Source organism: Homalodisca vitripennis, chromosome 8 (genome assembly GCF_021130785.1).
Source record: "Homalodisca vitripennis isolate AUS2020 chromosome 8, UT_GWSS_2.1, whole genome shotgun sequence".
In the NCBI taxonomy this organism is placed as follows: domain Eukaryota; kingdom Metazoa; phylum Arthropoda; class Insecta; order Hemiptera; family Cicadellidae; genus Homalodisca; species Homalodisca vitripennis.
The window spans coordinates 1,823,230-1,836,959 of record NC_060214.1 but is presented as its reverse complement, the minus strand read 5'-3'; the positions used below and the strand labels follow the sequence as shown (position 1 = coordinate 1,836,959).

At 34.4% G+C, this 13,730-nt stretch overlaps 1 protein-coding gene across 1 annotated transcript in view; it reads right to left on the bottom strand.

Annotated features, from left to right (window-relative positions):
- LOC124367181 (sodium-dependent serotonin transporter-like) overlaps positions 1–13,730 on the bottom strand; it is a 94,916-nt gene that overhangs the window by 27,785 nt on the left and 53,401 nt on the right. Inside the window, exons 7-10 of the mRNA XM_046823831.1 lie at positions 12,844–12,942; positions 10,623–10,768; positions 3,680–3,880; positions 2,542–2,709 (exon numbers count right to left, since the gene is read on the bottom strand). Of these exons, the coding sequence (XP_046679787.1) occupies positions 2,542–2,709; positions 3,680–3,880; positions 10,623–10,768; positions 12,844–12,942 (614 nt within the window). The remainder of the gene's footprint in view (positions 1–2,541; positions 2,710–3,679; positions 3,881–10,622; positions 10,769–12,843; positions 12,943–13,730) is intronic.

Sequence of the window (13,730 nt, the reverse complement as noted above, 5' to 3'; positions counted from 1 at the left end):
GAGAGGATGTGACAAATGCAGTCCGACTTTGCACGTCACGCTCTAGAATTAAGAGGGACAGAATGCACCAGTTATGCTCGAGAATTCGATGTAATGCTAGAGAAATAGTTTGATAGTGGTTTAAAGTATGGTGCTGTTGCACACTTTATTACACGTTTTTCAGGTTGTACTCATTTTTACTTGAATTACTAGTATGGTCCAACGTATGCCGAGAACATTTAAAGATCAGTAAAGTAGCCCGATTTCAAAAAGGGTGTATACAATAAGTTTTACAAGTACATTAAAAAAAGACATCTATCATTCAAAAGCTATCATTCAAAACAGTTCGTTTGGGTAATTCACGTTCCATTGCTTTAAAATTGCAGTAAACATATTGAAACTGAAGGTAACCAGCAGAAAAACGGGCAGTCCTATTCGCTAATTTAAAAAAAATGTAGATATCTCTCAGCCAAAAGAATTATTAAAAGAACTTAAGCATGTAAGCAACGTTTTTAATGGATGTAGAACGAATTAAAATATAGGTTTTTGAGTGCATGTTTAAAAAAAGCAAAAGACTTCTAACTATTAAAACCACTAGAACAGAAACTGGATTAGAACTAAGTGGATTAATGTATCAAAACATACAAAAATCATTTAAAACCATAAAAATATTATTATCACATTTAAAGCAAACGAATAACTTGAAAATATAATTTTTCAATTCCAAAAGACGATGAAGAAAATAAAAATAGATCAATATAAATAAAATACAATATGATGGCGGTAATAAGATACAAAATGGACAAACAAAAAGAAAAAAAAATCCTTTCTATCTGTTTGTCCGCAAGATATTTCGAAAACGAACTGACTTAAAGACTTGGAATTGAGCATGAAGCTATTTTGAGAAATACTGAGATCAGCGATGGTGCATTATGGGTACTATGGGTGACCATGATGGCAATGAGAAAATAGCAGAACAAATAAATTTGTAAACAATCAAAGTACCTTTGTAGCATATTTTAACATGATATAATATATAAAAATGTGTAGTCTAACTGTATACAACTATATTTTGTAGTAACTGGGTGTGTAGACTTTTATTATTAAAACACTGATATAAAAATTAATTTAATGAACAAATTATATACCATTTAGCAAGACATATCGAACAATATTTCACCCGTAAAGTTAAATTTTATATTAATATTCATTTCTACGTAAGAAAGAACAGTTTTGTGATGGTGCACGTACAACCTTGGAATTTGGCTGAGCGTTGTTGAAGACTATCAGTCTGCAGGCTGGCACAATTTTTATTTGTTTGCTGGGGGTTGTAAAAATGTATTTTTTGTTTTAGTATCTGCCGTTCTATCAGTCAATATCACAATGAGCTATACATATATTATTGTGTTTTGAACCTCAGCGAAGGCTGTTCACAAAGAGACATGGTATAGTAACAACTCCATGCCAACTTTGTCTCTACCTTTTCATTATTAACTAAGGTTCACAAAAGTAAACATACTGTGGTTAGGCCGGTAGTAACAGTCCTAATCTCAGATTGTATGCAAATTGTCAGCAATCCAACCATTATATCAGAACTCAGAGCCTTACGAAACTAAAGCAATGAAGTCAATTGCAGAAGAGTTGTCAGTTTTTGTTCGTACAAATGTTCAGCGAACTTCTAATTGCTGATTCACCACTTTATCTACTAACCTACATCCTACCCTCTTTAATGAACGTCGTTTATATTAGTTCAAAAATTTTCATTGGGTCACAATAAAATATATCAAGAAATATCAATTTCAATTATCCGTTAGAAAAATCAGGATGGTGCTTGATGTTTTATAATTCTGTGCACTCATTTCCTTGCACCGCGTACCCTCATTAATTCAGTGTAACACACTCATAACACTCACGTGTCCATGGACATATATTTATTCATGCATATTCTACAGTTTATGAGTGATCCCAACACAAATAAGAATATACCATTGTTTTCCGTGACCTATTACAAAAAAGGATGTAAATTACACGACCTCATAAATAATAAATGAGCCATAACCATCAAGCAAACAATAACTATGGAAGCTAGCAGGAAAATCATTTATAGACAACTGTAACAACAAAATAAACATATCAAAAGCAAGAAAATATATCTTAACGTCCTTCAATGCTACTTTCATAAGTTTTTTGAAGTTACCTATCATTTTTATCTAGGTACTTATAAAATATTACTTTTACAATCTGAAAATGTGTTTACGTTGGTACGGATGATTTAAGTCAACTGTTGAAATTAAATAATCGGTAACAGTAGATTATACCGATAGGCGTATTAGTTATGCAATATAGTTTGTTAAAACGAAAGAAAAACCCGAGTCAGCTTAACGTACTTCATCAAAATGAATATATACTGTAATTATATTATTAGTTTTTATTTTAGAAGATCTAATTTTTTCAAAATAAAAAATATGTAATAAAATAAAAATAATAAATACAACTACCTATGAAATATAAAATCCAACATTCTGAAAATGAATAAAATGGCAGTTAAAACTAATGGCATACCTTAAAACAAGAGCCGGGTGTGATGAGGAACTTGTAGATGATATAAACAGGAATACAAGAGATGGACGATGCTGTCAGGAGCCAACCCATGTTGATGCTCCACTCAGGATAGACATAGTCTCCAGCCAGCATCTCTTCATAGCTGAGCAGAGAGAACACGAAGATCACCTACAGATAAAGTACAGGATATGAGTGGAAACTTACAGACAATATAAACAGGAATACAAGAGATGGACGATGCTGTGTGGAGCCAACCCATGTTGATGCTCCACTCAGGATAGACATAGTCTCCAGCCAGCATCTCTTCATAGCTGAGCAGAGAGAACACTGAAGAAGCCGGTCATCGGCCACGCTAGTTTTGTGATGTCGTAATGAGAGTATCGAATGGGTTAAAGTATGATACGTTTTATTTCTAATAACATATTTTTCTTAGATCGAGTGACTTAAAATTGACCACCAGACACATAAATGATAGTTATGTAATCATCAGGAAACTAGAGACTGAACTTCTCAACTTTAAGAATCTACAATATGGTTAGCTGGCAACGTATCGTATCATATTCTTAACTCTTTTGATACCCTACTATTTAGAACCCCACGAAACTAGTGTTTTTGACGATCTATCTTTTTTAGGACAAATTTCTCTTCTATAAATTTACATACAAACCAGGCTGTGTGAGTATGTAATAGAAATTACCTCTCGACTCGTGGTAAATAGTTTTGATCAAAATTTGTGAAGGAATTGTAAAAATATAATGCGGCAAATGTTTTCCAGCCATTGTGGTTGGAATGAGTCAGTTCTTAACCCTTTCTTTATTTTACTACAATCATGGAACACGTTTGGATTATTATCAACTAAGAATATTAGAAAAATTCCACGAACATGGTAATAGACCATAATTGAACTTTAAAACTATTCTTATTACGCATAGACCTACATTTATCACTTGATATTATATTAACGCTAACAATGAATATATAAATTATAATTTTAAAAAGAAATTAAATTAAAATTCACTTAATCTAAACGTGCACATAGACCCACAGGACGTTTGTTTGTTTATAAGACCGATCTTGTTGGGAGAAAAATAATGGTGCTAAACCCGATCCCTGGGGTACACCAACCTCTGATACTGACCAACAGGAAGACGGGGCTGATGTAGGCCCAACAGAGTCTCCAGAAGAGGCCGGGCCGGTGGCCCAACATGCACTCGATGTCAGAGGAGAACCTTTCGACGCCGTACACCCAACAGACGCCCGCCGCCTCCACGAACACCACGAATAGGATGGCCAGGCCCGGCCCGTAGACGTTCAGCAGGTTCACCAGGTACACGCCGCCCTGCTCAACACATAGGCCAATTAGATGGTTATATATTTGAGATTTAAATGAAGTACCTCAAGCATGAGTGGACAATGTACTAGAAACTTTCCTTCAAATTAAAAAAAAAAATATACTAACTCCAAATAATCAATGATCATGGTTTGAAAACAGTATAATATCCAAAGGCATGCAGCAAAGTGGTTTATTATTTATAAAATAATTTTTTTTAAGATTTCTATGACCTATCCCTTACAAAATCTGCTATTTTTCTATTATATTATACCTTATTTTCTGCCCATTAGACCCAAATTACCTCTTAGTAGTAACCTTAAATATTTTACTATTGGGTCATTCTGCAAACAGATTTACACTGTAACAGGGTTGCGCTCTTTTGGTACTTAGATGAAGACCCCAGTGGCGCCCTCAGCCGGTTACGTTTTAGGTAGGAACTTAAGCATATCATTTAATTTAAATGATCATATAAGATAAAGAGTATTTCAATTATGAATTCCATTAAAACAGTGAATTATAATTATGTGTTTACTGACATTAATTCAGAATACACTAAAAGACTATAAATTTGCAGCACCAAGAACTCGGATAAAAATAATCATAAATAACAATTTGACGGTAACAACCGCCTGGAGATTTAGCGCCAGCTGACAAGTCAGACAATCTTTTAACCCTAACAAACAAGGGGGGTGGCCATAAGGGAGTTTACAGCCCATGAATTGTAGATGGCGGCGAGCTAAGTGAATGAGCCGACAGACCGGACCTAACATGCATGAACATGAGCTGATCTCGACCTGCAGATAGCGCGGCATCCGTCTTCGTGATGGACCGCAACATTACTCTCTGATACAGACTTTCCTCGCACACAACATCGAATCTTACAAGTGCTCATTAGTGAGTTGCTAGTGATAGCTATTGCGGTAGTCCGCACATTCATTGTTTGCTAGGGCAAAATGGTCTCTTAAAAACGTATTTAATATTCGAGAAATAATCACTAATGGTTTAGAATAAAACTTCTCATAAACTAGTATCAGTCTAATCATAATTTTGGTTACAGCTATTTAAGATGCCATTTCTCAAGACAGGAAAAATTGAAAAAAGGTTCTTTTTATCATTCCACTAGTAGTGGTAGGAATTTGAAGAAAGATTTTAGGACATTCTATAATCAGACCAATAGAAATATTAAGATAAAGGTATGAACATTATTTTTATTTGATTTTTTTCTAAAAATCTGCCACTTAAATTGACAACGTGGTAGTTTTTAATTTCTAAAATAAAAACATGAACTTTGCTTGTATGAAAATGGAAAAATAAATCATTATTTTCACATGTACAGCTTGGCTATATGAAAGATTTCGAGGGAATGTCTTGTGTTTTATTTAAAACAAACTTTCTTAAGAAAAAATTATTGTAAAAATATTTCTTTTTTTAAAGTTATATCAGATTGAAAACACAGTTTACGTACATAATTACTGTAAAAATTGTATATTTTTATCTTTAGCCGTTTAAATTTGGGCCTGATTATAAAATTGCCTAATTTGAATATCAGCAATTCCTTGCCGACTGCCCAAAAAAGAATTCTTTACTTTTTCTGTCTTTAGAGGAAGGAGTTTTCTTAATTAGTTTGAATTTAAAAGTTAGAAATAGTGACAAAACCAAAAAATGATTACGCCACCTTAAAAAAGATACATTTCTTTTGACGTATTTTACCAGCATTAATAAATTTAAATATTATTCTCAATTATTAGAATAAGCATTAGACCTTGTCACTTAAAACGTTGGAAAGTATAACCACATATAAACTCTTTAATATAAAACGAATATAATTTAAACCTCCAGTGGTGACATTGATTGACAAGCGTTGTATTAAAAGCAATTCAGCATTTTAAACATTTTCAGTTACATCTTTAGTTGTCCAGTCAGCGTAAAATTCTCCCCAATGACAAAATCCCCTTAATTTAAAGTAAAACTTGTAATAATACGCCTCTGTCAAGAATTCCCTCTAAGCTCAAGCCCCTCAAATTAAATGTATATAACTTTAAAGTACATAAAATAGTTAAAATACTCAAAGATGAATAAAATATTTACTTTTAGCCTTTTAAAATCTTTTTTTCTGTCACCGGAAACTTTGAATCTCTCCCTCACCTGTTATAGCTGTTACCCACGGCTCCAAATCGAAGTATTTGTGGGAAAACAGAGGTCATGTGCATCGCAAGCATGTGTGACGTTAGGGTTTGTGGTAGAAATATGTTCCAATATCGTAAACCACTTTCGAACAAATTTTTGATTGCTATACTTCTGGATCATAGTCCCAAATATGAGACTAGATTTGATTCAATTTCATTTATACTGAATTCGTATCGTATCAGTATTTTCTAGGTTTACAATACTTTCTATCATCAAGATCGAATGTGGAAGGGAGGAGGATTGCGCTGATTTGTGGCCAATGTATGGGCCACGTGGTTTTTACTAATTTTCTACAAATTTCATTCATTCAACATTCATTTCTTAGCTTACTTGAATTTGTTCGTTAAGCGGCCGAATATAAATAGATTAAGGGGTTTTTGGGGATTTATTTTTTTAAATTTCAGCCTTTTAACATTTTTGGAACAAAATCATTTATAAATGCCATTAAGCTTTTAAGCTTTTGTTGATCTTTAGACACGTTTTGCCGAATTTTAAATAACCTCATGCCTGTTTTAAAGTAGTTATTGGCTCCATAGTGAAATCATTATACTCCCTATAAAATCGAACTAACAATAGCTCTCGTAAAAGTAAACAAACCATTGATAAACATAAAAACGTTTCATAAACATTAACATTGATAAACATATTTTACAGTGTTCTTGAATGGAAATTTGACATTTACGAGAAAATGCAAATCGCAAATATATAAAACACATTTATAAGCCTAAAATAAGTTGTTGACAACATTAGTTTTAAACAACTTCCACTGTTCACGTCCTATGTCATAAATAAGCAAACGGTTTGATCTTTAACGGCCGAAATGTATGAATTAAAAACGGAAGTTTAATCATATATGATTTTAAAATTGACGAATAAATCAGTAAAAATAACTGAACGCATCCTCAAGGTCAAGGAACTCTAGCGAAATTTCCTTTACACGGACAAAGAATGATTCAGTTTAAAACTTGTTAGTTCAATAAACAACCTCTCTTGACTGATTGATGGGGTAAAGGAAATCCAACTTTCTTGCTACAGTCAATGTTCTCGCGAGTAAAATAATGTTTTGTTCTTGGTTATTTTCCTAGCGCTCCATTATAACTATTTCAGTGTTGTCTCAGACAATTACAGTACGCATTGCAGGAAATTAAATGTAATGTTTATTACACCTTTTTGCAGTATAACAAATATTGTGGTTAATGTTTTGTGGGCATAATTTCATACGTTTATGAATGATTTAAATATATAACTTATACGATTTGTCTTTGATTTTATAATTCGTTGTTAAATTTAAATTTCAAACTTCCAAAATGTATTTGTCGATAGAAAAGAAATCGATTGAAAAAATTCCCAAAACATCATCTGAAGCAGAGTATTTAAAACATAAAAAGTTTAACCATACAAAAAATTGAGTGGTAAATATGGTTCTAAATAATTGACCGGCACGTTAGAACTTCTAAGTAATAAAACGCCTCGCCGTGTGGTAGGGACTGTTCTTTATTTGTGGTTACGAGATATGCGATTGCTAACCTTTATAACTATTTATACTCCAAGTAACTATTTATTAAACACTAGCTGTTGTCCGTGGCTTAGCACGCTTTTCGTAAGCTTTGCTCGAGTACGTGAACTTCTGGTTCAAGTGAATTATATTTCCAACATTGATGTAGAGTTTGCCTTGTTGCCTCGATCAGGGCAATCTGTATGTGTTTATAGCCATTGTACACGTACATGTACTTTATTATAAAGTGGTCTAACACTCAAGCCTTAAATTCAACCAGAAATGTATCTTAAAGACAAATAATATACCTTTTACTTAGCGCCTTCATATAGTGTTTTGTTATTTAATATACGTAACTGTCTCGTAATTGCATTTTATAGTGTGCAGGCGCTTTGATACCTATTATATTTTGCAGCGCCACCTGGTGGTGAGTTACATTAATGGGCATATCATTGGCATAAACCTTCTCCATTGGAAAATATATATAAATACAAATGTTCATAATGATTAGTCAAATAGTGTACGATTCTATAAAGGACATACAGACAAAGATTCATTTACACACGCGCACACGCACACGCACGCACGCACGCACGCACACACACGTATAGATATGATTTTACAATCTCTTAATATAGAAAACATTAAAGCTAGATTTGTTACATATTAAAACATCGACTGGAAATACGAAGACAATAAATAATTTTATAGTTCTGTGCAATGCTCCAAGCACATTATCCGATAAGGATGTGGATGAAGGATTAAGGATAATCGTGTTGTAGTAGCGAGGAATATTCATGAAACTTTCAACTGATACCGATTTAAATTTTCGATACTGAATGAGTATTTTGGATACTTACTTGGAATTTATTTTTGCAAAATATTTTGGCCTTCATATGAAATTTTCAAAGGTTCAAAATTTGTTGACTCTGCCTTCATTCCTATATTCAGTTTGTGTGAACAGTTTCAAAAACTTAATGATTTATTTCACTTATCACCCACAGAGGCGTAAAAGGTAATTTACCTTTCATTCCCAATTTCTTATTATATTATTCCTAATTATACCTAATTGGTATGTTCGGATAAAATATTCTAAAAATCGATTCAGTATCTTGGACCAAAAAAGGTAATGCAATAGTTAATTTGTTCAGATCAACTTTAAAAATTGAATTACTAAAGGCATATTTACTCTAACAAAAGATATTTGACAGACTTATCCAAGTTGTAGAAGCCTGTCAATTCCTAGTTAAACATTTTTTTGAAGATAGAGTAGATGTACTCCTAGTTGCTCGACAGTCAACAGGAACTTAGATCCACTACCTTAGAATTTATTTTGACGATATTCTATAGAATATATTTGTTTATGATGAATAAATGATTTGACTTTGAATTTGATTGGCAAAATTTTAAATATGAAGATTTTTTGGCGCACAATGTAGTTTTCATGCTTGTTTTTAATGATTCTGTAAGTGAAACTTCGCATTCTCCATTATTCGAACTATTCGTTACATCAAACTGCTCCGCGAATAACCAAAATTCAAAGTATATAGATGTTTATTGTGGATGTAGAGTTTAGCTCGATTTCAGTGTTACGGAACCGTCCAGCTGATGAGACAATGAGGACACCTGTTTATCTGGATTACACGGGATGGTTGCTGGTAAACCAGACAGACCTTTTTTGTAGTCTAGGTGCCTCTGATGTCGAAACGTTGGAACCAGTTCGTTTTGAACTTCGTCAGTGACTTTTTTTGGAAGTCTTCAGACGGTCATGGACTCCTGGAGGAGTCAGGTCTGCGACAGTGTCAGAATTCAGAGGCTGAACTAAGCGGAAGATGTAATGAGGCTAAACGCAACATTCACATCGTATTAACCGGAAGATGTAATGAAACTAAACGCAACATTCACATTGTATTAAGTGGAAGATGTAATGAAGCTAAACTCAACATTCACATTGTATTAAGCGGAAGATGTAATGAATCCAAACGCAACATTCACATCGTATTAACCGGAAGATGTAATGAAGCTAAACGCAACATTCACATTGTATTAAGCGGAAGATGTAATGAAGCTAAACGCAACATTCACATCGTATTAAGCGGAAGATGTAATGAAGCTAAAAGCAACATTCACATTGTATTAACCGGAAGATGTAATGAAGCTAAACGCAACATTCACATCGTATTAAGCGGAAGATGTAATGAAGCTAAACGCAACATTCACATTGTATTAACCGGAAGATGTAATGAAGCTAAACGCAACATTCACATCGTATTAAGCGGAAGATGTAATGAAGCTAAAAGCAACATTCACATTGTATTAACCGGAAGATGTAATGAAGCTAAACGCAACATTCACATCGTATTAAGCGGAAGATGTAATGAAGCTAAACGCAACATTCACATCGTATTAAGCGGAAGATGTAATGAAGCTAAACGCAACATTCACATTGTATTAACCGGAAGATGTAATGAAGCTAAACGCAACATTCACATCGTATTAACCGGAAGATGTAATGAAGCTAAACGCAACATTCACATCGTATTAACCGGAAGATGTAATGAAGCTAAACGCAACATTCACATCGTATTAAGCGGAAGATGTAATGAAGCTAAACGCAACATTCACATTGTATTATGCGGAAGATGTAATGAAGCTAAACGCAACATTCACATTGTATTAAGCGGAAGATGTAATGAAGCTAAACGCAACATTCACATCGTATTAAGCGGAAGATGTAATGAAGCTAAACTCAACATTCACATTGTATTAAGCGGAAGATGTAATGAAGCTAAACGCAACATTCACATTGTATTAAGCGGAAGATGTAATGAAGCTAAACGCAACATTCACATCGTATTAAGCGGAAGATGTAATGAAGCTAAACTTAACATTCACATCGTATTAAGCGGAAGATGTAATGAAGCTAAAAGCAACATTCACATTGTATTATGCGGAAGATGTAATGAGGCTAAACGCAACAATCACATCGTATTAAGACTTCCCACCACAGCTACGATATATCTAGAGGTAATTGTAATGCGGTAATTGTACAGTTGAACGGCTTACGTAGGTGGTTGTAGGCAGAGCGCAGACGTACACTCCGCACAGCAGACAAGCCACGAACACCTCCCTGTTCCTGCCCAGGACCCGGGGGTACTCGTCACAGAGGGCGGTGATCATCGCCTCCAGGCCGCCGAAGGTGCTGTCCAACCCTGGAAGTCGTCATCGTCAAAGTTAGAATCGAGAACAGATAACAACTCATCCTGAACTTGATACTCTCGCATACTCAAGGATGTATTTTAGTGCGGGTATTGCATGATAAAGAATAGAGTATATCGTCTGCAGCTAAGAAATTGTTTAATAAAACTAAATAACTAATCAGTACACTAGTAATTTGGTGGTGGCCGAGCGGTCTAAGGACTTTGGATCCGAGTTAGAGATAACGCAGGTTCAAATCCTGTCTGTGACCGAAGCACTTCAGTACCATCGACCTTGTACTGTATCGACTCTCCCCCTTATCTGTTTGATAAGATCCTCGCACAGGCCAGTACACCGTGTGGACAAGCAAAATAAAACTTAAAAATGGATTAATTGACCTTTCCTAGAAAAATAAATACACAACAAATTGAATCCTATATTCTGATGTAGAGTTCACCACTCAATAATATTTCTTCACCATATACCGATCTTCCATATTAATCGAATCCATGTTTTCAAATAATGACCATTGCAGATTTTAAATGGCAAACTTCTGTTTTCAAACATCCCTGTTTAAAACCTTCTTCACAATCTAACTCAAAATTGCTTGCAGATTATGCACATAGTCGTAGATTGTTTCAAAAATGTATATATCTGACATGTTTTAAGTTTTGGACTTGGGGACTAAACTGCGTGCACACAATCTACTTGATACATTTCTCTTTCACCCGATCTGACTCTCTACGTCATGAAAGGAGGATCATGCGTACATGACGTCATCATGCAATTCGTGACACAGGTCTTGGAGAGAAGAGCACAGTGAGTGACAGGGAAAATGAGATTTTCATAATCTTACTAAAAAGTCACGAGCATACTTTTTGAACATTTGTGTTCAGTTTAATCATTTTCAGCCTTTTTTTAAGTGCCTGAAGAACAATCGACTGAATAAGTAAATGTAAGATAGACTAGACTGAAAACATGTGTAAAACATAAATCACTATAAAATATTATTAACATAAATTGAATATTATAATATTATAATATTATAAGCACCAATAACAGTTTAACACATCTTTTATAGAAACTCATATTCAAGTTTTCAAATAAATAATCTGTGGCAAATTCGAAATTCGAGGTAATTTAACAATTTGTGAGCTTTTATGATGATGTAAAAAAGTGAAATTACTACATATTCTTGGTTTAGTATCTGTTGTACTGCTTTCAAAACAATCGCATTTTTCATAACTGACTGTCATTATTGAATATTTCATATGTATATTCCTAGCTAAACTATGACATACATTTTTAGTTCAAATATGAAAATAAGTTACAGGATAGTGTATTTGAGATTCACAACAATCAAATCTTTAAACTCCTGATTGTTTGGGTTTTATTAAGTTATTCTCTGAAAGATTTTACGAAAACCATGTATGACATTTGTTTTTGAACTGTTTAATTTACTAGACCATACATATGTTACAATAATTACGTAACACATACATTAATAATGATCTTCAAAGTAACAGATTTGTAAAGCAAGGTTTCTGAGTGAACCAAATATGCGTTAAATATGATTTAAACAATTTTGTCACATTAAAACTTATAGCGTTTCCATTGAAAACGCAGTCACAGATAAAACTATGAGGAAAAATAATTATGATTATTATTTTCAACCACTTTACATCTTTGTATGATACAAATAAAGAACACTAAGTAGCCAGAACTGGAATCTATTCTCTTTTTCAAGTAATCAAAATCTAAACATGTCAAAGTGAAATTTGATACAGCAAATGTAAAAACTATAAAGAAATGTACTTGAAATTCCAGCATACATGTAGTCACTTTATATAATATAACGGGAGTGAAAGGGGAATCATACTTTGCTGTTTCTGCTAGTACAAAATAATAGTCAGTGATAAAAACCTGTTACATTAGGATTGATCCTCATCAGATCAATTCATATGTCTACACCAAATTACATTCTGTTTAGTACCTTTTACAATGTAAGAAGAAATGAGATGAATATAGTAACTATTTACCTTGCAATACTTTGATAACGCTACCTTTTCTATGCTCTAAGCATACTCACCCAAGGTGATGAGCATGAGGAAGAAGATGATGGACCAGAAGACGGAGCCCGTCATAGTTGCAATAGCCTCGGGGTAAACGATGAACACCAGTCCAGGACCTACGGTACAGTGTAACTGTTACTGTCACTGTCACTGTTACTGTTACCAGTAAATATTAGTTACCATAACTAGGAGCAAAAGTAATCGTTTTCGATGCGCAATCGTGTTGTGTTACCAGACGAAGTTAGGACTAAGAAGCCCTTACTAACACTCAGTCTGGGGACCAACGACTTACAATGGTGGCCACCACAAATGGTCGGGCAGGCGGACTGCTTGCAAGGACAGGATCGCTCAGCGATCACCCATCCAAGCAGCAGCCAAGCTCGACGTTGCTTGATCCGGTTATCTTGCGATAACCACCGTACCCGCTACACTGCACCATTGGCAAGCCGAGGTTGGGAGTACGTTTAAACGCCTTAAGACACTTCAAAATCAAAATCTTTTATTGCTGTGACAATATGTACATTGTATGGCAAACGTCAATACGAATTTTCTAAAATTCCAGACATCCATACATACAATTTTACAATCACTCATCTTTCATTCATTCCCAGTGCAACCCACTTCGTACAGCAGAGTCAGTCTTCTAATTTGGCAGTCTCCTAGTCGAATGCCAAAAACTCCGCCGCATTATAGAATTCTTGAGATACGAAGAAGCGTTTGAGGCGAGTCTTTAACGTTGGAGCATCTTTAAGTTAATTGGGCAGTCTGTTGAGGAAATGCACACCCGCTTGGGAGGGCAGGTGTTCATAAACCACCGTTCTGTGTCCCCCAGTTCGGTAGTTAGCTCTTCCACGTGTCTCATACATGTGTATGTCTCGGCCTCTGGTTAAGGCACATTTACTCA